Raw genomic sequence first — 27,466 nt, 5'->3', positions numbered from 1 at the left:
CAGCAGCACCCTAACATATCTGCGGGTGCTCCAGGGCCACCACACCCTCCAAGTCACTCACCTGAGGGACCCATTGCGTACCCGCCACAGACATCAGCTTCCCTCATGATGCCGAGGCCAAACTCTGTAGCAGGTAAGACTCCTTGGTTTTTGAGGTCTTGACATCTGGAGCTCAAGAAGTATACAGGAAATGCTCTGTATACTTTTCATCTGTGACTGCATTGTGTTGCCTGTCAAGATCGTAACCGTGAGATACGACCTGTGCCAGAGGCTGACATGTGGCGTGCCAGAGGCTGACATGTGGCATGTCAGTTTAATCCAAGCGAGTGATAGACACCGAAGAGTGAGAGCATCTGTAGTAGGTTTAGAAGAAATAAGAAGTCAATAGTTCAAAGAACGGACTGTGCTTTTCAGAACAGGAGTATCAAGGCAGAAGTTTGGGATTAGACAGCTGCTGTGTGGTGTGGCTCGCCACTGCCTCGCCATGTCAAACCTAAGCACACGCTCCGGTCTGGCTGATCTGTTCTGCATTCCTGCCCTGGAGCCTCCCTGTTGTGGTTCAGCTTACCATATCCACACAGCTGTCACAGTTGTTGATATTTCCCCCTTCACCCCCTTTTCCCTTATGTCTTTTCACCCATACTATTCCCAGGTCTCCTCATACCTTATTGCTTTTGACCTCGGCCTATTTTTGGTGAATCAAACAGCAGTACGTTTAGCATTTTCCTATATATAATTTTGCCTAAATGCAGTTTGTAGCTAAGCTGACAGTATGAGTCATGTACAGCTTTTATCATCCACTCACTCACCCACCTCCCTTCTTTACTCCTTATCCCATTCAGGGTTGGAGGCGTTGCCTGCAGTTTATCCTAGTGGGGTACGCCCTGGACAGGTTTGACTAGAGATGCGCAGGACCCCCCCCAAAAAATTACCTTTCAAATGCAAAATATTATTTTTTATTACAAAAGACATGATCAAACTTTCCCTCAAGCTGCAGTAAGTTGCAAGATCTTCTCACACTTAGTTGAAAATAAAGTGCTCTGCTATTGCAAAGAGGCACAAAGAATTATACCCAGCTTTCCCTGACATACTTCACACTAGCAACATATTAGCATGTAGCTGTAAGTTTGATTGCGACTATTTGCCTGCACCGCCGTGTACATGTTCCGCATGGACATAGACTCGGTGCATCTGTATTTTGACACGTAAGTGAATCTTGAACTAATCAGGAGTATATTTTATGGCTCAAATGTTAATGCAAGCTTATGCTAATGATTTTACTCCATAATTAGCAGGGCTGCCCATGCTTGTTGATAGAATGAATGTACACTTGAATAAACGTTGACGGACCAGAGTGGTATGTTAACTGTAAGGCTGTAGAAACAAAAGAGTGAGACTACATTAGAGTCCAACTCAAAGGAGCAAACAGAAAGAGAAGAAAAGACAAACAGTTTAGAGCACAGATGAAATGTTTGTTACATTGAATTTTGAAAGCAGACAATTCTGCCAGTGAGGGAAAATCACAGCAGGGGCAACCTGGGCTGAGCTGTGAAAAGAAGCATAAAAACATGAGTGACTCAGGTCAAACACCTGGCCTAGACAGAGACGACTCAAAGTTTAAAAGACCTCATGAGACTTTTTCCTCTAGAATCTTCCTTGAATATGTTGTTTTGCTTTACCTCTTTAGTCTGTATGTAGCAGCTGCCAATGTTTTGAAGTTCAGATACTTGACTCCTGCCTCCCTTGGGTTTATTCTTGATGAAATATAGTAACAGTTCCCGTGTGTCTACTTCTAGACTGTTTTCTCTCTTTGATAAAATCTAGTCCCAGTTCCTATTCAACATACCAGAGAAATGCAACTGTGTAATGTCCACTCTAGGCCCTTACAATTAGAAGCAGGTAAGCAATTTAACTTGTGAAGGCAGTAATGGAGTAAGATGGGATGAGGACAAGCTATAGAAGAAGTAAGGAGTAGTACATGGTAGGCTCACGGTACTGATATTTCCTTGCATACCATAGCTCATAGCTTGCGCATGTATTTTACACAGTGGCCACTGCTTTGATATTTTCTGCAGCCCACAGTTGGATGTGTTGTTCCCTGATGATTCTATTGTTCCAAGAGTCCGTACCATTTTTACATCTCATCATTATTGTGTGTGACATAAACCTGGACGGTCCAGGCGCACAGTGGCTCATAAAGCTTAACAGACCAGAAAATGTTTGGCTGTTTATGTGTGTTGGTTTGCGTGTGAGCACCGGTGTGCTTGTGTCTGTCTGTCCTCCCAGAGTTTATGGGCTGATGTCATAGTTATGCAGTGTTGCCCTCTGAGACCGGCAGAACACGCACCTTAGATTGGTTCAGGCCATAAATGAAGTTGTCTCATCGCGTCCTTGATGCTCTCTCCCAGGGTTTCGTCACACAGTGTAAAATCTTTCTTGGGGTCACAGCATAGCAGAGACGGCACTTCTGTTCAAGGAAATTGTATTCGGTAAAAACCCCCAAAAAGTAACGAGTCTAAAGAAGCAATGAGAGAAAAGAAGCTACCACGGCGAAACATAATATGTATTCATCATTAGTGCATTCATTCTGTGCCAGAACCTTGGTGACTATTGTTTGTCCTGTGTTTGTGAAACAGCATCTGAGATAATGAGCTGTCTGGTTAATCTATAAATTTCTCTTTATTTTATTGATAGATATTAAATAGGAGCACAGAGATTAAAGGCAGAAGCAAACAAATAATCATGAGTTCATTTAGGGCATAATTGCTTCATGCTACAGTATTGCTATTAGTTTTTAATTTTATCTTATGATTATCAACAACTAAGCTGTAGTGCCTCTGCACCTCACTGTACAATACCTTGTGCAATACTTTTTGTAAATAGTCAACAGTGCAATAGACTCAATACTTGAAATGTGCAATTCACTTGTATTTTTATTTTTTATTCCTATTTATTCTATTTATCCCCTTTGTATATTTTATTTATATTTGTCTCTGTATTTATATGTGTGTGTGTGTGTGTGTGTGTATATATATATATAACAGTTCTGTAACTGTAACTTCGGTCGTTGCTGTGCTTTTTTTGGAAGTGGAATTTCCCAGAGGAACCCACCCGAGGGATTAATAAAGTTCTATCTTATCTTATCTCTCTTATCTTATCTCCACCAAAAAGACAAGGTGCTGGAAACATTCCTCAGAGTGATTGAAATTATGGCATGATATAGTTGCTGCTCATCCATGATGTGAATCTCCTGTTTCACTACATCCCAAAGGTGCTCTATTGGATTGAGATCTGGTGACTGTGGAGGTAGAGTGAGTACTGTAAACTCGTTTTTATAGACAGAAGATGAGTACACTTTGGACACAAGGGATCGACATGGTTAGCAACAATACCCAGGTGGCCTGTGGCATTTAAAACCATGTTCAGTTGGTACTAACAGGCTAAAAAGTGCAGAGAACCACCACCAAGAATGGATCAATGCTTTCATGTTGTTTAAGCTAAATTCTCACCTTAAGCATTCAAGTGTCACAGCAGAAATCAAGACTCACCAGACAGTTGTTTGTAAAATGGCTCGTTGTTGGACAAAGGTCACACTTTCTTAGTGTCAGAGTGTATTTTGGCCATCTGTCTGATGCCGATCAACAGATGCATTGCTGGGCCTCTTGAAGTCTCCGTAATTATGTAGAAGGAATGTCTGCATATTGCTGAGAACTGTCGTTTGCACTGCCTTGATGTTGCATGTAGCGTGGGTGTCCCTAGGTTTTGGTGGGAGCGCCACTTTTTGGTGCCAACATGTCCTGTAACAAATTGCACAAATGTTACAAGAACAACATGAATTCATTTAGATTTGTCTTTAGCAGAGCTTTATATTAGGGATTGTATATTACTGTCCACCTCCTAAAGGAAACTGCTGCTGAGGCAGATTTAAAAGGTTGTTAAAATTGTTACTGATTTTCATCTGGCATCGAAATATTGCATTTAAAGATCTAATACGTGAAATAATCTACGTGTAATCATGTTTACAACAGCTGTTCATTAAATCTAACAAACGTGGCAGGTGCATTGGGTGTAAGATGCACTAAGAGCCTGAAATAAATGGGAACAGCTTTTTCCCGGGCTTCCAGGTGCTTTGTGAACTTCTCTATATCAGTTTCTGTGAAAGTGAAGCCAGTCTGCCCTGTTTCCCCCAAATAGTTCCATCAAACCAAAAAGCAGTGCTGTGGTAAATTAAACTTGATGTCAAATTTCAGCATCAGGATTAGTAATAAGCACTTGTAAATTAACTCTATGCTCTGGTGTTTTCTTTGTTTTATTATTTGCAATCCACTATTTACATCTATCTGTCGCCTCTATTGTAAGATCTTCTGTATAAACTAGAGTTGTTGATGGAATTTCACCTCCTCTCTGAGGTGATATACTCAGTTTATAAGAATCCTAATTTTGAGTAATTGGAGTTGAGCTTTTTTCCTCTATAAAGGCTTACAGAGTCAAAGGGCCATATTAGTGTTGGCCACTGGAATTCCATGGTTTTGAAATCTTAGCCTGAGCTGCTTGTGGTTGGGTTTCTCAGACAGGGAGATTTGAGTGAGGGTCACCGTGGCGGAGGAATGGTGTTTAGCTATTCAGCAGAGCTTTGTGGTTTGAGACAAAGTCAGGTATGGCGCACTCATTGCTCGCTTGTACTCCAAAGTCATACATTCCTCTGGCAAAGCTCGTGCGCCGGGCTCTCTTCACGAATGATAACGGAGCCAAGACTGTGGACTGCTGACAGGCAAATTCGAGGATATGTTGTTTGTCTACTAAAACACTGATGAGGTAACATCTGAATGCTTTTGTGTTTTATTAGAACGACTAAAATCATCTTAACCTTTTCCACATAAATACAACCTATGATTTAAAGATGTTTGCAAAGGTCACACAGTAATTACAAACTCATAAAGTGGCGTAGCCCTTAAATTTAATAATCTCACACTGATTTATCTCATTTGCTCTCATTTGCTGTCTTTCCCGGTAGTTTCTGAGACCATGTGGTCTATTGTATTGTTTTAGGCTGTGTGATCATGTTTAAAGACATGCCAACAGTGTGTGCGATGTCTCCAGGTAGACACGGGAGTCACTTCTGCTTCTGGCTTCATGTATATATTGATCTGTTTAGTGCAGAGTTTAAAATGAAAACAAAAAGAGGAAAGAAAGCCCATTCATTTTCTCGAGCATGAAAAGGTCACAGAGACATCTTCTAACGTGCCCTTTTTTCAGAGAATTGTTTGGTCCAGCTGTCACAGCAGGAGAAAAATAAAATCTGTTACAGATCAATCCGTTTGAAAGCCCCTTTTAAAATTGTGCTCGGCACTCCATTGACAGATCAGGGCTTATCAAATGCCCAATCTTAAAAGGAACAGAGCGTTAGCTAACCACAGAGGCATTTATATATATGAAATAGCTTATGGAGCAGTTACAGTGGTGGTTTGTTTTTTTTAAAGTAAATGTTGTTGATCTTAGCATAAGGCTATGCAATTATTACAATAATAATTATCCCTTAATATTTACCACATCACATTTTGGGTTATTTAGACCAAAATACTCAATTCTGCTCTACAAGGGCCTGATATCCACTTATGAGGACATTATACTGCTACTGTTCTCTCAAAATTTTAAACTAATATCCTCATATGTGGCTCTTATTTTTCAAAAAAAAACAAAAATAAGGTTAAAAAGAAAATCTGGTAATTCTTTGTTTTTACATTCATCGGGCCCCAATGTGACCAAATATCAAAGAGAAATTAAAAATGCATGCCGTGGAAGAGTTCGGGTCTTAGGAGTAATAGGCAGACAAATGGACCAAACATCAGTGCGTGCTGATATCAGCCTCTTTGCAAATAAAACAACGTTTATCGATATGAGGGATCAGATTCTCTCATTTGTGTCTGAATGTTCAAACGTTCGTCATGAAAAGCTATTAAGGCGTGTTTATACCAGCAAAATCAAACCAAATAAAAGGAAAATGGGTATTTGCATTGGCTATAAGCCGAGAACAGCCAAGAACTGATTTATTCATACAAAATCACAAAATGGGTAAAGTGTAACTGGCTACTATAAAAACAGGAAGATATGTGAAGGGAGTATTTGACTCCCTTCTCCTCTTTAGTAGATTCACCTTGTAAGGAGGCGAGAGGGAGTCAAGTTGGGGAGGGAGGGTGGGGGTGGTTAGAGCAAAGGAGCTCAGTCCTCTTCTCTGTTCTGTCATGGGAAACACAGAACAGGGGGTTTTCAAAGGGCAGATCTGCCCGAGGAAAAAAGAATCCCATTTTCATCAGAATACAGTCTTGACACATTTGTGCAGCTTCAAAGTGACTGCAAGTGCAGACTTCAAGGTATCATATGTATGTTTTATCAATGAGTAGAGGTGAGGAAGAATAGGAGGGAACTCGGGAGTAAAAAGAGGAGAAGAAATGAAGGGGAGGATTTGAGGGATGAGGAGGAATCGTGTGGGAAATCTTGGCCTTGGGAAAAAATGTTGATAACGACTCAACAAAAGAGAAATGTAGTTATGGTGCTGGGTGCGCTGTCTGCCACGGACGTGAATCAAGGAGTCTATGCAGCTATGCAGCTCCTTTAGCAAGTCAAATTCGGTATTACGTGTCTGTTGAATAAAGCTCTACTGTGCTATTTCTTTTATTCCATGCAAAACAAAGAAGGAAGGGGGGAAAATAGACTGACATCTTGCGGCCCTCCTATGTCAGCATGAGGATTTAGTGGCGATTTGTTGCATAAAGCTGATTTTTCTCTTTATTCTCTTTTGAGTCTTGTCCATACCTCCCACAAAATCCACGTGATACTCTTTGTTGCACTCATTTATGAGTCTGCTGCTTTTTCGCCTTCATTTTTTTCCACATTCCCCTCTTTTAACCCCATCTCTGTGCAGTCTGGATTGTTGATTAATACTGCAGCCGTTGGATAACAAACTTTAATCAACCACTGCGAAGTGAATCTCTTGGTTTTCCGTTTATATTTCCTCTAATATTCTCAATTTCCCCCTCTGCTGCTTGCATACCGAGTTATTTATGTGTGTGTGTGTACGTGCAGCATGTGGACAGAGATGATGTACGCATACGTGTTAAAATTGTAGAGAGGGTGATGCTCTGTTGGAAGGCAGCGCGTTCATTTAGCAAGTGCCTAATGCTGTGGGTGCTGTGACTGACTGAACACTAGAGAGGAAACAGCCAAGCACTCGGCTCGGCTCCCAGAGTGCCGGCATGGGAGCACCGGGGTGGAGGAATCGCTTTTGTGCCCTCGTCCACTGGGAACACTCTCCAGAGATTTAGCTGTGAGTTTACACCCTGCCTACTTGACTGTATGCCTGCCCAAGTATCTCGTCACTGGGGAGATAGAGAGGGCTTTGAGAATTCCCACCATCCTTCCTTGCTTTGGTCTTAGATGTAAGTAGTTGTAGCTGATGAAAAGTGGCATTTGCTTTACAGCAAAAGGTCTTCCAGGTCATGCGCGTTTGCTTTTATTGTTTTCTTTTCTCTTTGTTTGCAATTCCTTAAGCTTTATCCAGTGTAGATGTTTGTGTATGCACAATGCACTGCAGTAAAAGTAACATCAGGCCCTTCTCCTGTTCCAGTCAAAGTTGCGTTGATGGCAGCTTCCTCAGTTCCCTTTGCCAGCAGACCGGTTTTAATTAGCGGGACATTCCGGAGAGTAAGTTAGCGACCGAGTGAGGGAGTGAAGTGAGCGTTAGTGACAGTCTTTCCCAGCTGATATTGATAAAGAAGAAGAAGAGAGGCTTTGATTCTGCTCTTCACTAAGCCCAGGAGAGAGTGGATCGCAACGGCGATAGCATAGTTGAAAAACGAGCAGCAGTTGGAGGAGAGGCCTCGCCGCACTAATGCACATTTTTATTATGTTAACAGACCGTGTCTTAGACTTCAAATTAAAAGCTGAGTTGTAATCACTGGCTCATCAAGTGGTTTTAATCTGTAGACTAGTAGTTTCAGGAGATATCCTGTGTTTGGGGATGGAAATCATTGCCTGCTTTGAGACTTGTTCTCTCTCTGCTTCAAAATGAAGCTAAATCCTAATGAAATCTCAGTAGATTTGAACTCCATAACAACTCAAGTTGTGATCTGGTTTTAATTAATTTTATTATTTCATTTCACGTCAAATGACTTACAGATATTGTAGTTTGTAGTACACAAAAGTCCTGAGATTACACCTGTGCGTCCTGTAGATTGACAGTGATGAGTGCCAAACCCGCGGTGAAGCATTTCTATAACTCGTTGTAGTTTTATGAAAGGTAAAGGTAATCTGCCCTCTCCGTACAGCCTAGCAGGCGTGCTTGTGGGGATGGACCTCTCATTGCTATATCGTGTCCAGCTGTCAGCTCAAATCAAAGAGAATCGGTGCATATTGCTCTTGACTTTAGAATACTGCTATTCTTCCTGCCACAGTATATGCTGGTAGCTGCTCACACTGCCCCTGCAAATGTCAGAGCGCACTGGCTTTGTTCTTTCCTCACTCATCCACCCTCAGACATGGCATAAGTGCCACAAGGTTTTACTCTAGTGTGTGTTTCTGTCTTTCTCTTTATAGTTGTGATGACAAATGTACTCGGGAGGTACTAGACTGTCAGCTTCACTCTTTGTGTGTGTGTGTGTATGTCTTCTCTCTTGTCTACAGCCACCAGTTCCACAAAGCTTGAAGACCTGAGCTTTCTTGATGAACAGCGCAATACCCCCCTCCGGACATCCATTCGCCTACCCTGGCATAATACAGGAGGAAGGCCCCCTCAGGACGCTAAAGGTGACTGGGCTATTCATACTACTGCTGTAGGCACTCAGGGGAGATATTTGTAAAATAAACATGTAAAATATCGCAGTACATAGGATAATGTTATGTGGTATGACTCTGAAAAACCCTGAAGTTAATAGGCAGCCAACGGTAGTTCTGAAGTTTCCAAAGTACCACGTCTGAGTGCAGAGCCAACAACAAAACTGTGCAAATACTTGAACACTGCAATGTAAACAATGCAGCACTTATGGGTATTAACATTATCCTCAAAAGCCTTTTTTTGGCTTTTAAATCATGCCTTTTTTCCCAGCTAACTTTTATCTTGGTTATGTGTTTTGAATCCTCTGAGAGATCCTGCAGATTAAATATTTCATGGGAACATGAATTACTGAATAAGTCATCACTGGATATATACTCAGACTATTTAGTCTTCCTTTTGAAAATGTCCTCTTTCATTTTCACTCAGTCTCAAACATGAAGCTGATACATAAGCATATGGTCAGTGGTTCTGAGCGGGTTTTTTCTACATGAATTCGTACATACGCAACAATCTTAAACAATTGGATTCTTTTCTATAAATTTTATGGGAGATTCAGTTCAACTCAATTCAGTATTATTTATGCAGCGCCAAATCACAACAACAGTCGCATCAAGGCACTTTGTACTGTAAGGTAGACCCTACAATAACGCATACAGATGAAAACCCAACAATCATATGACCCTCTATGAGCAAGCACTTTGGAAATAGTGGGAAGGAAAAACTCCCTTTTATCAGGAACAAACCTCTGGCAGAACCAGGCTCAGGGAGGGGCGGCCATCTGTAGCAACCGGTTGGAGAGAGAGAAGGAAGACAGGATAACATACATGCTGTTGAAGAGAGCCAGAGATTAATAACAAGTATGATTCAGTGCAGAGAGGTCTATTAACACATCTTGAGGGAGAAAGGTGACTGAAGAAGAAATATTCAATGCATCATGGGAATCCCCCAGCAGCCTACACCTATTGCAGCATACCTAAGGGAGGATTCAGGGTCAGCTGATCCAGCCCTATCTATATGATTTATGGTATTTGTTTTTCAGATTTGGGTGTGATGGCACCACCTTTACCTAAATTTTGCAACAGTAGGTCAACATTTCAGTGCAGTTCATTGCAGTTGTATTCATATATTGCAAAAATCCCAACATGTGCCATCTTAGGAAACTCAACCTAGTACGCTGAGGACCTTACAGTTCTGATTTGAGCAACATTTAGTGACTTCCTTTTTGACTGGGCGAACCCTCCGACAGAACTAGACTCGGGATGAGCAGCACTCGTTTGATTGCCATGAGAGGAGAGTGAAAAGAAAGGGGGGAAAAAAGATGAGAAGGAGAAAAGCTTCAACTGTGGGAGAGAGAATACACAAACTGACATGCATGAACAATGAAATGGAGAAGAGGTGAGGATGTCGGTGCACCATGTGAGGCCTCCTGAAAGCAAAGGCCTGTCGCAGCATAATAAGTAAGGGGTGATTCAGACGTTAGCTGAGCGAGCTTTAACTATAAATCTATGAAAGGTTTTGAGGCTAATCTTAAAATTAGAGATTGGGTTTGGCTCCCAACCCTAAACAGCCAGCTGGTTCCACAGGAGCGAAGCAGCTTTAGCCTCTGCTTGTCATTCCGGCTTAGGATACTGAAAAAGCAAGTCATGGTCATTAGGGGCTTTATATTCAAGAAGATGGATTTGAAATCTAAGGGGATCCAATAAAGAGAGGTTAATAAAAGATAACTCTTTTTCTAGTTCCCGTCGATACTCCTTTTGCTCAAGTTAGAGTTTTTCAAGCACTGTACTTATTTTGCTGGTATAGTAGAAGGTGGTGATCATTTCAAGTGTCTCAGAACCAGCTCGTTCGCTTTTTGGTTTCATTGTAGGGCACTAGAAACATAAACAGACCTACACCTGCCAATATAAACACTCTCAACTGCCCCTCCAATTACAATAGGCTTTTGTGAACACAGGCAAACTCGCAAGGTGAAAACACTAGCAGCTAACAGCAGTGATAGTTGTAATGTTGAAAGGTGCATTAGCACTAAAGGTAGCAGTCATTTTCTGATGTTAGTTAACAAGTGTTATGAGATCTAATTAGTGCTGAAGTAGACCAGATAAGAGTCCTCTTTCAGGTCTTCACTCTGATTCCACTTAATTGAAAATGTATCCTCTACAGTGTTCAGGGTTTTTCATGTATGTGGCTCCTTCTGGGAAGAAGAATGCGGGAGATGCTCAAAGCATGTTTGTAGGTTAACTGCAACGGAAAACGATTTATTACAGTAAAGTTTCCAGCATTTAAAAGAAGTAATCATTTGTTAACTTCCCGGAGAAATGGGGAAAAAAAATAGAAGTAGTGTAAACAATTTTAATCTGTTTCATTTCTTTTCCCGTTTCCTTCAGCGCGTTTTGCTCCCTACAAACCCGTGGACATCATGCTCAAACCTTTGCTGTTCGAGGTTCCCAGCATCACCACAGATTCTGTGTTTGTGGGCCGAGATTGGCTCTTTCAGCATCTGGAAGATGTCCTGAAGGCCGGCGAGTCCACAGAGAACCACGGTGCTGTGGTGGTGGGCAGCGTGGGGTATGGGAAGACGGCCATCATCTCCCGACTTGTGGCGCTGAGCTGCCATGGAGGACGCATGCGTCAGATCGCCTCCAACAGTCCCAGCGCCTCCCCGAAAAGTAATTAGTTTTAGTATTTGCCTTTGGATGTGAGCACTACATTAACTGCTCGTGTTTAGCTAATGTTATTATAATTTCATTTCAACATTAGCTTGCAAAGTGTGGGAGGGAAGTAATTATATATTCGTTGGCAATATAAAATCAAGTTGACTAATATTACATTTACCTTACAAAAGAATGCCCTCACACACAACTAATGTTATTAATGCTAGCATATACATATACAGAGAGATGTTAGTTTATATTAATGTAATAACTTTATATATTGGTGACCATGTGCATGTCTTCCAGCTGGCCCAGGACAAAGCACAGAACTTCCTCTCAGCCAGCCTCCACAGCCCACTCCACCATCCAGTGCTGCCAACACACTGAGGACCAGCAGTTGCCCAGGAACTCCCGAGATGCAGCGGCACAGGGAGGAGGCTGTCAAACGCCTGGCTGCAAAGGTGCGCCTTTCAACATCTAAGAGAGCTCACAGTAACAAAGAAGCAGGAATCAAAGAAGCTGAAAAAAGATTGCACTAGTTATGGTGGTGTTTACTCAGGGAAAAAATGTTTGGTGTGTGCACTGGATCAAAAAAAGTAATTTTAACAATTTTCAACAGTGAGTAGATTATTTTTTGTTTTTGATGGATGGATTTGTTGTTTCTTCCTTTCTTTTTAAAAAAAAAAAAAAAAAAAAAGGAAAAAGAAGGAAAATCGACCAAAAAGCATCTCAGGTTTTACCAAGTACTTCTACAACAGCTTCAGTCTGACTTCTGAAAACTCCTCTTTAATAGTGACCACAGATAATTGTGATATATTCTGTTGAATGATGCATAAAATTATACATAACAATAAGGGTAGGTTGCAGTTTACTAGTCAGTGATTAGAACCTCCTCAGGGAGCAACAACCCACAGCGAGCCCTGTCAGCCATGACCTGAGAGCACAGAATGTAAACACACACCAACGTCAAACAGAGCCAGCTTCATCAATATTAGACGTCATTTAGGAATTTACAAACATCAACACACGTTTCAAATAGCAACACCATTTATCTAGGCGGCTATCAGTTATACCGACATGTATGGCACTACTACTGCTTAATTACTGGTTGGTATCCGTTCCTGTGTCAACTTCAAATAGGTGCTTAAATATATTGTAAGGCCGCCTGTTCAAGTGTTGAACTGGGATGTTTGAACATGATAAGGATCCTCAAAATTCCATGAAGCGGAGCAACACTGACTACTGAGGATAGTGCTTACTTTTTTGACAGATGAATATTCCATCTGTTGATTTTTCTGGCGTTACAAGGCTCGCAAAATAAAGTCTAAATACTGCCTCTCTGGGAAGTTTACGTGTCAGCGCTGTTGAGCAGAAGATTAAGTGTTTTCTTGTATAAGCTTGTCAACATTTTTCACAAGATATAAAGTACTGCACGGTAACAGCTTTACATGTGTTCTGTTACTCCCCCACACCGTCAGTAACATTGTTAACCACTTGTCTGTGACCGAACCCCGCCCCCCCCCCCCAAACATGCATACCAGACACTGAGCATATTTCTGCACATCTTTCTCTTTCAGACTTGTGAAGTGGACAGACAAGTCCTCGATGTTTCACTTTAAAATGTTCCTCTCTCGATGCACGCCGACTAAGCAGTGTGCGGTTTTTGCCTATGACTCTTTTATTTTAGTTTTGGAATTGTTCGCTCTGTTTCCACTGAAATTTCTCTGTCGATTTTTCACTCCCGCATCTTTACTCGCACCACCTCTTCTTGTGTTGCTGAGGGTTCAGTCACATAGCAGGTGCACGTTCACTACATTTTGGAAATACTGCTTGCTAAAAGCACCATTTGATGACTTTGGCACTGCTATTGCCTTGTAGCAGGTCTAATAAAGATGATTGGGGGCCACCGGGATTCAGAGAAGATTTGTGATCCACTGTTGTAGTCAGTTGAGTTTGAATAGTGCTGTGATGGTAGGTTGTAAGGTAATTTAATAGGTGGCAGCTTTGTGAAGGACTTTCTCAGTGGATGTGACGTCTCCTACTGATTCTGCTGCGTTTAATGGTACTGATTACAACCTGTTGTCCTTCTAACACCTTTAGAATTTAATACTCTTATCCTGTCAGGGAGGCCTCCTAATTAGTGACCCTGTCAAAGGGGACAGTTCATGCACCAGACAGCTAGGGTAATGCAGTGAGCTTCATGTAAATGTCTGTGAAACTCAAGCAGTATCTCTTGAGCCAATTATGGTGAAAAGTGTTTCCAATAGGCGCCTTCACAGGGGCTCTGTTCCTGTGATGTGTGATGCAACGCTGAGCAGCTTCTGTCAGATTCTGCCAGTGCTTTTTTAATCATTGATTTAAAAGTGGTCTCATAACAGGAGCACTGAGGCTACTACCCTTTCTGCTTTATTCTTATTATCGAGACGTGCCTTTAGGTAACATTTCTGAAAATGCATTTATTGTTTTGCCAGCAGATGAGCTACCGAGGTTTGACTGCAGAGCCTTGCATCATCGTGTGTCGAGATTCGTATTGCTCATTGATGAGTCTGCGTGACTTGTATGCTAAATTAAATCATCACTGCAGTAGGGGGCTTATTAAGAGTTGTGTTCATGCACACAGCAGGTTACTTGACTTTGTACAATAATAGGCATTCAATATATCAGTTTCCCTCTTTGTTATGTCACATTTGTGATGAAGCTCAAAAAACGCGTGACGCAAAAATGACAGAAAGGAGTGTTCGGACTTCTCTCAGACGTTTGCTGCTTTTAGGGTAAAGCATAACATCAGAGAAAAATTCTGGTGGTCGTGATTTTTGACAGTTTCTGGAGAAGATGTGAATCAGTGGTTGTGTTATTGTTTCAGTTGGTCCATCTTCTGACTGGATGTCACATGTTTTCCTTACTAAAGATGGGTTATATACATCCAGGGAGTTCAGCTATAATTTTTAAAATCTTACCTCCCTCTTTTCTAATTTGCGCTAGCTTTAATTGTGCCTTTATTGGCATGTGAGTTATATGTTATTATTTGAAAAAGAAAGAACCATAAATATGCATTTAGATCTGTGCTGTGGGGAGAAGTTTGGGTCCAAAACATTTATTGATGCTAAATGTTAAAAAAAAAAGTCTCATATCTTGAGGCTTTAGTCATTTTTCTAGAAGCTGGTCATCGGTTTTCTGTGGAGAACTAAACAGCAACAGCTGAGGTTGAGCCGTCAGAGGAACCGATCACCTGCTCCTCCTCCTGTGGGCCTGGAAGTGTGTCAGCTCCTCCAGGTTGGACTGTAATTAGTACAGTCATCTTCCTTCTTCTCCACCTCTGTCCCTACATTTTCCTTTTAAATCAGACCTCCTTTGAATGCTGCGGAAACCTGCTCAGGTACAGAAGATTCTACCTTTAGATATCCACCTGGGATCTACTCACTTCTTTTTATAGCTTTTCATCCGTTGCCCAATCTCTTCATCATCCCTTCTGTGTGAAATAATGAAAGGATAAAATCATGTCTTTGACATTGTAGAGATAATATGTAGTTTTATGGAGGCTTGTTGGTATCAAAAGCCTCACTTACTTACTTTGTCATGGTAGTTTTTCAGTCACCAGAGATGTTGGTGTTTGTAAACGCTTTAAAGTTATCAAATGTACCCATCAGTCAGTGAATCATATTTTTAATTCTTCCTGATTCTCAAAAAGCAATGGCTTCACTCGCGTTTGTTCTCGTTCCTTTTGTCTTCCAGGTGGTGGCTTATCATTATTGCCAGGCAGATAACACGTACACTTGCTTGGTCCCAGAATTTGTGCACAGCATCGCAGCCCTTCTGTGCAGAGCTCATCAACTGAGTGCGTACCGGGAGCTGTTGTTGAAAGAGCCCCACCTCCAGAGCATGCTCAGTCTGCGCTCCTGTGTCCAATACCCCATGGCTGCTTTCCGGAGAGGAGTCCTGGAACCGTTGGCCAACCTTCGGAAAGGTAAAACACTGTAGTTGTATATTGCACTATTTCATTTTCATCGTGTATGAGACCACTAATCTCATTTCATAGTATTTTAATATTTAGTTTATTTGTAAATGTCTTTGCAGAGCGAAGGATTCCAGAGGAAGATTACATAATCTTAATAGACGGGCTGAATGAAGCGGAGTTCCACAAACCAGACTATGGAGACACCATTGCATCCTTCGTCACAAAAATCATTGCCAAGTTCCCCTCCTGGCTAAAACTGGTTGTCACTGTTCGAATCAACTTGGTGGTAAGAAAGAACTTATAAAGCATGGCTCTGAGTTCACTCAGATGACAAAATATTCACTGTTATAATCACCTCGAGTCAGAATTACAGATGTCACATTATACTGGTGATGAGTTTTAGTTTTAAAAAGTTTATCACTCTTTCTTCCCTCTCGGTAACTACTCTGCTTATCCGCACACTTTACGGCTGATTAAAGTAACTACTGCTAATGGCATTCACTCTTCTGTTGCTGCAGCTGCTTCTCTCACACACTCAGAGACTCGCTTCCCACAATGAACTCACACAGGTGCAGTTTGGCTGTTACACTGTTGAGTGAAGTACTGGATACAGGCAAGCTGTTAAGGGCTTGATTCTTAACTTAATTACCAGTTTCGTGTCTGCTCTTATCCTCTACTATCTGCTTTCCAAGCGCTCTGAGCTGAAGCTTATCAAAAAGTTTGAACACTCAAGACTTCTGTTGTTATATTTTTTTATACAAATTGAATGAAATTTGCACAGGCTGGTTTAACTAAGCATCTTTAACTAAGTGCTTTTACAGTCTTACCTTTTAATATATTTTAATGTTATTAGTGCTAGTTTTCACTTACTTAATATACTGTATTTTTCGGACCATAAGGCGCACCGGATTATAAGGCGCATTAAGCGAAACAAAACAGTCAGATAAGTCAACTCATTTTTCTTGCTTCCTCCAATCCACATTGATTCATAAATGCTGAATTCTCTTGCAGCTGCTCTATTCCCATGTTGTTGCAGCATATTAATGACTAACCTTTGTATTGTGGATGGATTACCTCAGTTGTTCTCCTGATTGAAGTTTGGTCCGTTTACAGCATCCCGCCATGCGATTGCATTTGTCCCTAACCCTCGGGAACCCTCACATTAACTTTTATGAGTGAAAAAAAGTTAGCCTTCATCCTCTAGCTTCACTGTGTTTATGTTATGCTAACATAGCTGTGTCGCTAGCATATCATTTTATACCAGCTAGCCAAGCTTCAGTAACCCTATAAATGTCACTGCTGTTTAGTTTTCTGTCTTCATTTATGTCGAAAGGGACGGCAGAGCTGTACATTTAAATTTTTTCAGAAATCTCTTAGTCATGTATATCATGTTTAGGTGGAACTAGTGAGCTAACTTCTAACTCCGTTAAATTTAATAAATTTTGTTTTCATGGATGCTTGGATGTTGAACTTAATAGTTACACCTGATAAAGCATCAACGCTGTCGATTTTTGAGAAAATTAAAGGATTTTAAGTGCGGCTTATAGTGCAGAAAAAAAAAGTATGCCGGTTGTAGCCAACAGTCCTCCTGCAATTACAGTTCACACTGGCCCTGTTTCCCAATCCATAAAACACTGTAAAACACATTTATTGATTTGTTGACCAGAACATTTCATATCCTAAATCGGAAAATCTAACACTGTGGCAACCCTAGAAAAGAAATGAATCAAAATTCTCTCATTTTAACAAATGTCTAGCTGGACATGCCGTCACCTCTCTAGGCACTCACTCACTGTCACCAGACCCTGCACATTTTTACATTTTGACAAGTGTTTCCTGAGCTGCTCCCGCTTGTTATTCTACTCTTTACAGAGTCAGGCATATCCAGCAACATTCAGGAAAGAATTGAGACACATGACCTGCAGGGCAGGAGAGAGATGAGTCAGTCACTTTGAGCTGACACTAGGTTGACCAGTTCCAGAAATGCTATGGACTTGGATTAAATTCACGCTGCTGACAACTGAGGCTTTGACACTACTGATGAACTACATGAAAACTTATTTTCCTTGCTGGGGGAAAAAAGAAAGCACTGAGCCTTGGATAATAATGTGGTTTTTGATTGACATCTGGAATTTGAGTTATTATTGCTCAGTCAGAAGCCAGGGTCGAGTGTTGTCCATCAGTGTGGGCTGTACTATATAGTGAATTCAGCCTAGCTATTAAGAATTCAGGCAAGGCCCTGTCAGTGTGGTGAATCAATATATTGTAGCGCTGATATTTTGTATTCACCTCTTATGCTCTTCTATTAATGCATTAGAATTGGTTTTTTGACGTGGAAAGATGTTCCAGGTGACTGCACTTAAAGTAATACATTTCGACTACACTGCAACATCCATCCATCCATCCATCCATAAGCAGAAGACTGCAACATATGTGTTGTAATGTCTTCTGACAAAGTGAAACAGTGTTTAATGAGAGGGAGTTACTGTTTGTGTGAATTTGCTAAGGTGACGTTTTTAGCCACCTGGAGGCTGGCAAAGCAAGAACAGCAACAACAACAAGGTTGCAGTCGGTTATCGGAGATGTGTTTTTGTTGTCCGTGTGGTAGATTTCATAGTAACAACTGTGCTGGAAAGGAAACGTGTGGTTTAAGGCATATGTAACAGTAGCTGTTTTTTTTATAACCTCTGTTAGTGAATCCTGTGCACATGCTGGTCTGTGGCAAAGGATAGCACATTGTTAACCATGCCATATGTGTCTTTTACTTTCTTGTAATCATATTTTTCTTGTTATATTTCTGTTTTGTTCACATTCCCACTGTAACCACTTAGCAGTTGTCTGCAGTAATGAATCGAATGGCACTGTTGTTTTAATGGGAGCTATATGACGACTTCGCATGTGAAAACCTCGGAGTCGGTTTGACAATGTTTTTGTAAATCAGGCTCCTATGATGTTCAGTAAGTTCCCTTTAAGTGCAATGGAAAGGCTGTTAGTCACTGACTGAAAATGTCAGTTAAATAGTTTTTAAGAGAGTTGGCAGTCTTTTGCAGAAAAACCCTGTATGTCCTCTCTTTTTATTGTTTTTTTTTTTTTTGGGGGGGGGGGGGGCTACGAGTCCACATATTTGGGTAAGATGCAGGAAATGGTTGCAAAATCACAAAGAAATTCCAAAATTAAATTCTCTATGTCCGGTGGGACGTGATGAGAAATATTACAAAAGCAGAATTCAAAATGAAAACAATGAACAAACAGGGCTGCGTACAACCACATGCCATGACACATAACGACAGCACAATGCTTAATAACAGAATTAATGATAAACTGAAGATATTCTACGATAACTGGACCATGCACAGCATTCAAAATAAAATAAATAGAGAAATAAATACAGTAAATAAAGAAAATGTATATAAAATGTTGTTTGGACATGATGGTTGTCAGTCCTGCTCCATGCAATAGACTATAATGACCATACACTTGCATTACTCAAAGGTTCTTGAAACTGAAATATGAGCTAATGATGATGGTTCCTACTTCCTTCAAAAGTTTTTAGAGCAAGTTCCTACAAAAGATCAAAAGCACAAACTGTACGCTCCATGCTGTATTCTCATACCGTTTCCCCTAACATTAAAGCTCTGGACACAGCAGTCAGCAGCATTGCCATTCAGTGCAGACAGTGGTTACATTCGGCTTTGTAAGTTATCTGAACCATTTGGCCATCATTAATATGCAAAAGCCATCGGTAAACCTGCGTCTGTGTGTGTATGGCTTTGCTATCTAAGCTTTCGGCTACAAGTTCAGAAACTCTGCAGCTTAGTGTTTGTATAAGCTGCAATTTAGCTTGAAATTGGAAGCACTAAATGATCGACTTTAAAGCATTATCACTTCATACTTGTAATATTATGCGTGTACATTTGTACTTGTCGCTTGTACTCAGGTGTCTCTTGCAAAAAACCCCTCAGTGAATAAATAAAGCTTATCTGCTTTACTGCCCGACTAACTCGGGGCATAGCAAAAATGAATCATGGAAGAATAATCAAGATAGCATTGTTAAGACAAGAAAATATGAAGGCATGAAATGTTTCTTATTTGCAGACAGAATCAGAGTTGTGCATAGAGATGAAATTGTCACGCTATTGTTTTGTGCTTTGAACAGACAAATAGCATCTCACCTCGGAGGAAGGGTTCAATATATTGGCCCTTGCCTGCTAGACTAATATCTGGACAATCTCTGAGGTGTTGTTTGCACCCCCTCCCCCCAATCTTGTGGATTGTGTTCGGTATGTTTTATTGAGCGTGTGCATACATGTGCTTGTGTGTGTTTGTCTGTTTGCGCTGCCTTCTCATGATGAGGGAGAGGAAAAATGTTATCTTGCGGAGGCAATGTTTCTCTAGCCTCAGACAGGCAGAGGATTGGAGGATTAAGGTGCATTGATTTCTCCAACCCCTGGGACACAGATTGAAATGTGAGCCCTAGTTCAGACCTCTGCTTGCCCGCTAGCTACCATCCCATCCATTTGCGTCCAGTGTCACCTCGGTCACCAGGAAATTGTCTCACTGCTGCTCGAGTTCGGCGCCAGCGTGGATGTTGTTTCAGAAAACGGCATGAGCCCCCTCTGCTTCTCAGCTGCTGCAGGACACTTGGGACAAGTCATGCTGCTCTGTAAAAAGGAGGCTAAGGTGAGGACTTTTCATATTGTGACTACTTGACAACTCTACTGATGTAGTTTTCTTGTGATCATAGACATTTGGTTTCATTTGGCCATCTTTCTGGATTTCTGGCTTTTTCATATGCAGGGTTTGTATGGGTGCTTGAAATCATTAAAAAAGGCTTGAATTTAAATATTGTCTTTTCAAGGTTTGAATAGTGCTTGAATTTTAGATGTGGTGCTTAAACGTGGTTGAAACCATATTTCATTCAACACAAATAACTGAATGAGTCACAAAGTGTGAAAGCAAAATTTCTCCATCTGGTCTGCCTTGCACCTCTGCGTGCCAGTCTGTTTCAATGTGTGACCCCGCCCTCCCCCTGGGGATGAGTGCACTAACTTGACGTTGCTGTTTTAATGAGTGTTTGATGGAAAACGACACTGGTGGAATTTGCACTCTGAGTCACATGACAGGTGAGTCCTAGTAAATAATTTTCGAGTATGTGTACATAACACATGCTAATTTTAAAACTATTATTATTATTTTGCTAGCTATCAAACGTGCTGGAGAAATGCACTGAGTGTGATAGTACAGTAGTTGGTTATGGCATGGTGATTTATGGTATATGCTGTAAACATAGCTAACATTACTTAGCAGTAGCAGTAATGTGAGTTACTTCACTCAAGTAAAAGCTTTAAACGTTAGTCTGATACTTAACTAGCCAACTTGAGGCTTAAGGGAATAGTGGTAATAAGAGGGACTGATCCATATGGGCACAGAGAATAGCCACTTTTTGTGGTACTGAAGTTCCCGGGCTTTCATTCAAAATCTGTTTATCGTGAGCACCCACCCATTAAACATAAAAATTATAAATAGCTTCAAGCTATTTCAAGCTATTGATGCCTGTGGGCACTATCAGCCACTGAGACAACAGACAAATTTTAGTGTTTTAATGAATGAATATTTCATACATTAAGGCTGCCTGTTTATTTAAGAGAGGTGAACAATACATTATAATTATACATAATAATATCACAGATGATAGACTAAATAAATAGATTTTACTTAGATGCTTGTTCATTCTTAAAGTCTTATATGTTGAATTGAACTGAATGTCATCTGTTCAAAGGCTCTCCCAGTCAGTGCTGTTCTCCATGCCTGTCTTACTGTACATGATGTTATTAGCACAAACACTTTAAAAGTTACTGTGACTCAAACATAGAAAAAATGATTTTTTATTTCCCTCACCTAATTTTTAAAAGTATTTTATAGCATATAACACGTTTGAAAATATGCTTTGGTTCACATTTAACTCCAGAAAATCATAAATCAAAATAGGGATATTACCTGTCCACAGATTCATGGTGCAGTAACTGCTCTTTTAACTGTCTGGTGTCTTTGCTCTTTGTTTGGTGTTTGTAGACATGGTTTACATGAGTTTTTAGCTGAGATTCAGAGGTTTCTGTGGGCACTACTCATGTCAGCACTTATATTTCTGACCTCGTGTTATAATCGATTAAACGTGGTCTCCTCTCTTTTGCCCCCATTTTTGATGTTGTGGGTGCAAATGATCAGGCGTGACATTCTCATAATAAATCAGATAAAATACTGCAAAGAATTAATCCTGCATTTGTGTGATTGAAATGTGTGTGCAGTGACACTGTTTAAAGATTTGGCCTAAATAATTCTGGAGTGAATGAGCCTAAACATGATGACCGGACTAGTGACACCATATCACCTGTGACACTCACACACGCACGTATGACTTTGCCAGTTTCAGCTGAAACAATTTCAGTGTTTCAAACCATGTTCCAGAGTTTTTAGTTCACCGTTCATGAGGTTTCAAGAAGAAAATGAAAGACAGATCTGAATGTTTGAAAGTGTTTTGGAAAAACTCTGTAAAGATTAGATGAACAATACTCAAAGGATAAATTCAACTGTTTTATTTTGTTAGATAAGTTGAAAAAAAGTTAAACAAGCAAGTAAATAACGAAACAAGGTTAAATGAAGTAAGAGCAAAAAGTTAACAAGTAAATAACGAAACAAGGTTAAATGAGGTAAGAGCAAAAAGTTAACAAGTAAATAACGAAACAAGGTTAAATGAAGTAAGAGCAAAAAGTTAACAAGTAAATAACGAAACAAGGTTAAATGAAGTAAGAGCAAAAAGTTAACAAGTAAATAACGAAACAAGGTTAAATGAAGTAAGAGCAAAAAGTTAACAAGTAAATAACGAAACAAGGTTAAATGAGGTAAGAGCAAAAAGTTAACAAGTAAATAAAGAAACAAGGTTAAATGAAGTAAGAGCAAAAAGTTAACAAGTAAATAACGAAACAAGGTTAAATGAAGTAAGAGCAAAAAGTTAACAAGTAAATAACGAAACAAGGTTAAATGAAGTAAGAGCAAAAAGTTAACAAGTAAATAAAGAAACAAGGTTAAATGAAGTAAGAGCAAAAAGTTAACAAGTAAATAACGAAACAAGGTAGAGGAGAGAAAACCCCAACAATCCCCTCTGAGCAAGCACTAGGCGACAGTGGGGAGGAAAAACTGCCTTTAAACGGGCAGAAACCTCCGGCAGAACCAGGCTCAGGAGGGGGCAGTCAACTGCCGGGACTGGTTGGGGGGGTGAACAGAGGTGGAGCAAGACGAGGCTACATCAGTTGAAGAAGCAGTATTGTCCCTCTACCGGAAAAAGCTGAAGAATCTTTTCTTCTTTTTCATGGACTTTTCCACGAGCGCCTTTTTGTCCAGGATGAGGGTTCTCAACTCATCGATGGTTTCTGTGTTTTGCCTCTCTAGTTTCTTGCATGTTTGTTCCACCTGTTCTAATGTTGCTTGTGTTTCTTCAAGCTTTTCTTTGAGGTCTTTGGATGTTGCCTCCTGTGTCAGCTTTGCCTTCTGCAGGTCTGCATTTCTCACTTGATCTTCTTTGTGCAGGCCTTCTAGCTGCTCATTTCTTTTCTGGATATCGCGGAGCGTACACTGCAGGTCCTCATGCGTTTTGTCTTGTTTTTGCTTTTGGGCCTGCATTTCTGTGTTTTCCCGCTTCAAGTTGTTGAATTCCAACAATATCCCCTTAATGAGCTCTGAGTTGTTTTTGGCCATGTGATCAATCTTTTTCTGCATGTGTGAGCATCGTTTTTCTAGTGTTTCCTTTTCTGCCTCCAGCTCACTTGTTTTGACCTTCAGTTCATCACAGAATCCTTGCAACTTTTGATTTTTACTCTCAAAGTCCTTGATAATACACTTTTCTTCTGGCAGTCTTTCTTTCTGTTGCTCTCTCTCTTGAAGGAGGTCTTTATTTTGGACCAATGTTTGTTCCAACTCTGCCTTCACCATTCTGTACTTTTCCTGCATGCCTCACAGCAGAGGGATAACGACGGCTATTCAACATCGTTACACGACACATTCGAGCTGCATGACGCAGACAAAGTGACTAAATCATCTTTTTGTGGTTTATTGTCTTTAAAGCAGCAGACAAAGCTGATGGCAGAAGATGTCAGAGAAGAACTTCAGGCCGTGGACTGAAAAGGTATTTTTTTCTTGTTATCAAAAGACATTTGGAGTGACAGCTTCTACAACTGGTTGTGCTAAAGTAAAGCTTACAGTCTAAGAAATCACAGTGTTGATATTCAGCACAAAGAGAAAAGCTCACTTGTTTGAAATTATTTACAATCATAGTTTTATAAATTCTGACTGTAAACATCTTTTACAGCTTTGATATTGTTTGACACTCGATATCAGGTGATAGGGTTTAATTTAAAGGTTTCTGTGTCCCAATGAGCCATTTACACTGACCAGTGTCAGTTTAACTGTAACACATTCATTCAGAGTTAGAAGCTCTACTTATGGAGAAACTTTCTAAGTCTAACAGGGGACAGGTACTCCTGCCCAAGTAACATGATATAACCCCACATACAGCCCAGCCATAAAATGAACCAAGTCATTTAATTCAAGACAGCATGGGACCAAATGCATGTAACCAGCCTGCACCAACCTGACATTTCTTCCTCCTGAATTAAATGAATGAATGAAGGTCATGCTAGGCGGTTGCTATGGTGGTTGCTGTGGACTTGGCTGGACCGCGTCCGATTCCTGTTATTAGCTGTCCGCCGTAGGAAGGCTGCGTTCCATTTACAAGTAGTGACAGTCTGTCGTAACTCGAACTCAAACCCCGCTTTCTTTAATTATAGGCCTTTTATAGCCGTTCATGACACGCACACACATAAAGCACGTTGCCTCACCATGAGAATGCAAGTTTACCTAACCTAACCTTAAAGTATCTGACATAGGATAGAAAAATGAAGCAACCAGAGATTTAATGATGAAGACTCTGGGTTCTGTAGTTCGCGTTTTACAGTCCTGAATGACTCTTTGCATATGATTTATTGAAGAGTAGTTTAGAATGCACTTTATATTTAGACTGTTGCTGTTTCATTTTTTTACATTGTTGCCGTGTTATGTCATGAATAAGGTTCACCTGCTGGGGGTTTGATGGATCAGCTGGACAATACAGTCAAAGACAGACTTCATTCATCATATGCAAGAATCCTAGTTGGATTTTTGTTGTCACTCATGTTTTTGAACCAAATATTGAAAACAATTCTAATTATTCAACACTAATTGTTTTATCCTATTGTAAAGTGTCCTTGGGTGACTTGAAAGGCGCTCATAAATAAAATTTATTATTATTATTATTATAATTCTGACAGACTGGATACCTGGTCAGGTCTACATTACCTTGTACTCAAGCATCCCAGGACAGAGCCCTGCCCCACCATGTGCCTGGGTGGATACGTGGTTATTAATATAAAAGGACCAATACTGAATATGAATATTTCATGAAAATTGAATTATAATACGAATTAGTAATAAGGGTTTCTCTGCGCCCTTATCTACCCCATACTCAAAGAGCTGCGGGCAGAGAGGGTGACAGGAGAGGATGGCACTGAAGAGAAGATGCTCGGTTTCTGGAGTCTCCTGGTCCTGTCAGTAGGATGCATCTGCTGTGTCTTCTCGTGGATGCTCACCTACCTTGACTCGTTCCAGCCTGGTATGGATTCCCAACACTGCGGACAGTGGCCCACGTCAGAGACGTTTAATATTGATTACATATGTCTGAATTGCTAACCCTAACCCTAGCTCAACAGACCACAATGCCCTGGACTGTCAGTATTATTACATGCTGTGAACATCCTTGATCACAGTTTATGTTGTAAAAGAGAAGGAATATTGAAAAAAAGATCAACATTGTGATATTATTTCTTCCAAACTGACCAGAAACATGCTTGTCAGACTCTCACAGCAAAGGATCAGACTCACTGTGCATGACAGCTCAGGCCAATGATGTCTGTTAGATTGTCAGTTGTTTAGTGCTTCTGTACAGTTAGGGTCACGTCTCTATTTCAGAATAATTAATATGCGGAAAACACTAAAAGTTGATTGTCTTCCAATATTCTAGCATAATTAAAAAACTTTGACTTTGTAAGTACATATTATTAGTCCTAATGCCAGTATGAGTCTTCATAACTCCTGCTTTGAAATACTGAACTTTAAAATTTACCTGATGAAAGATCATTTACAGTGGCACTCTGTCAGGATCATTCTGACTGTAAGATCACTGTATTAATCTGAATCCTTCTGAAATGTGCTGTGAATGAATGCTGATGCAACTCACTGTGGGAAAGCTGTTAATAAAATGAATCTCACATGCAACACATTCACAGAGGAAGAGGACACAAAGGGAGGACATGCAGAGGCTGTGTTAAAGTCAGAAATCCAAATCTTTAGCCAAAAACAGGCGGCGGTTACAAACAGGAAGACAAGCAGTCCATCAAACAGTCCACAGGGTCAAACATACAGAGAATTCAAACAGCAGTAAAAAAATAACTGGACACTGAAAAACATAAAGCAATGTGTGACGCAATAGAAGGAAGCAGCGCAGTATATTCACTGAATTATCATCAATTACAAAAGAGAAAAACGACGATTTCTAAGGATTATTTTCTTAAATGCAGTTAGAGTGTGGCTGGTAAAGATGGAAACATACAGAATGTAAACTGTGTGAGTTTGTGAACTTTGTTAGTAACAAATGAGGTAAAAACCCAAAACAGACAAAACACAGAAAGAGGCTCTCAGTATTCATTAATTATTAGAAAGAAAAATTCTGGTCGTGGATTTTTACAGTCTTAGTTCCGCTCGCTGTCATCATTATAATCATCATGATCAATGGCGAGGTCCTGAGGTGGGCGGGGCTGTCTCTGGTAATGTCACCATGAAGGAACAGCATCTGGCACGTGTTGGTGAAACATCCCAGTACACTGGTGTAGTTTCCTCTCCAGCTGTTTGACATGTGACACTTGAACATTAAGGGGAAGAAGAAGAAACAGTGTTAGGTCAGGTGACCACATGGTTTCTAAAGTAACTGACAGGAAGTAACCAGGCCATTAGAAATGGGTGGCATGTGTTTAGAGTTACTGGAGTTGGGTAACTCTACTTACCAAAAGCAGCAGCACACAGATGAAGGATCAGATGCTGAATGTTGCAGGAACATGCTCACATGTGCGGTGGTCATTCAGTGCTGCTCCGGCAGGTTAGACAGTCCAAGACTGATATACTGCCCATCTGAGAGTTTGAAAACACACATGCAAAGATTTATTTTGTGTTACAGTCAAAGTTGGATGTTCATTTTTGTCCTTTAAAAATGTTTGTGTATTTGAAAGCACTAACGTTTAAGGATGACTTGGATCGTCTCCTTTAAAGGGGAGACAAGTGTATCCACTGATCTACGTCACTTTACCTGGATGATGACTCCTCTCCCCCTCACTCAGAAACACTCCTAATATAACCAAGCAAATAAATAATATTGAAGATTTACTTACATCATTACAAAAACAGGAAAAACATCTCCCTTTGATTCTATTTCTCCATTCCTGCTGAACATCAGGCAACAAATATCTCAATAAATCACAGTAAAATGTAAAGCACATGTTTTCTCTGCTTTGTCTGACCTCTGCAGAGCCTCTGTCAAGAAAAACATAACTGTAAGCATAAAACAAATATACATTTCATAACACGCCACTGGACAAACCTCGGTCAGTTGATTTCCTCTGTGCAGTGCAGACGAACATCAGTCAGCAAGCCAAGGTGGTGAGATGGACTGGTGTCCTTTGTGACTCTGCTGGTTCTTCTGAGGAAACACCACTGTCTTTCCACACCGTCACCATCTGTGAGCACAAACAGCCGCTCTGCCAGCATGTAGGAATCACATATCACACACACAGGGGTGAAGAAACATTTCAATACAGGTGTCAAATTAATTCATTAAAACTACTACAGATATATGTATTTTTTTTTTGATAAATTAGTTTGCTAAATTATAAG

General features: G+C 40.5%; 1 protein-coding gene across 1 annotated transcript; it reads left to right on the top strand.

Moving 5' to 3' along the window:
• Positions 1 to 25,582, top strand: LOC146561535 (protein TANC1-like). The gene is made up of 8 exons (XM_085242999.1): positions 1 to 133; positions 8,680 to 8,802; positions 11,215 to 11,496; positions 11,788 to 11,942; positions 15,214 to 15,445; positions 15,556 to 15,722; positions 23,555 to 23,615; positions 24,996 to 25,582. Exons 1-7 carry the CDS (start codon positions 106 to 108, stop codon positions 23,609 to 23,611), a joined length of 1,044 nt encoding a protein of 347 aa, XP_085099125.1. The 5' UTR covers positions 1 to 105; the 3' UTR covers positions 23,612 to 23,615; positions 24,996 to 25,582.
• Positions 25,583 to 27,466: the final 1,884 nt, after the last annotated feature.

Source organism: Mchenga conophoros, linkage group LG13 (genome assembly GCF_057382185.1).
Source record: "Mchenga conophoros isolate Kocher_MC1m ecotype Shallow Benthic linkage group LG13, M_conophoros_male_GT1.1, whole genome shotgun sequence".
In the NCBI taxonomy this organism is placed as follows: domain Eukaryota; kingdom Metazoa; phylum Chordata; class Actinopteri; order Cichliformes; family Cichlidae; genus Mchenga; species Mchenga conophoros.
The sequence above is the reverse complement of the archived record's forward strand: the minus strand, read 5'-3'. Positions and strand labels throughout refer to the sequence as shown.

Coding starts and splice junctions, on each gene's coding strand:
- LOC146561535 (XM_085242999.1), top strand. CDS start 106: ATGATGCCGAGGCCAAACTCTGTAGCAG. Junction 134..8,679: donor GAGGCCAAACTCTGTAGCAG/GTAAGACTCCTT, acceptor TCTTGTCTACAG/CCACCAGTTCCACAAAGCTT. Junction 8,803..11,214: donor GCCCCCTCAGGACGCTAAAG/GTGACTGGGCTA, acceptor CGTTTCCTTCAG/CGCGTTTTGCTCCCTACAAA.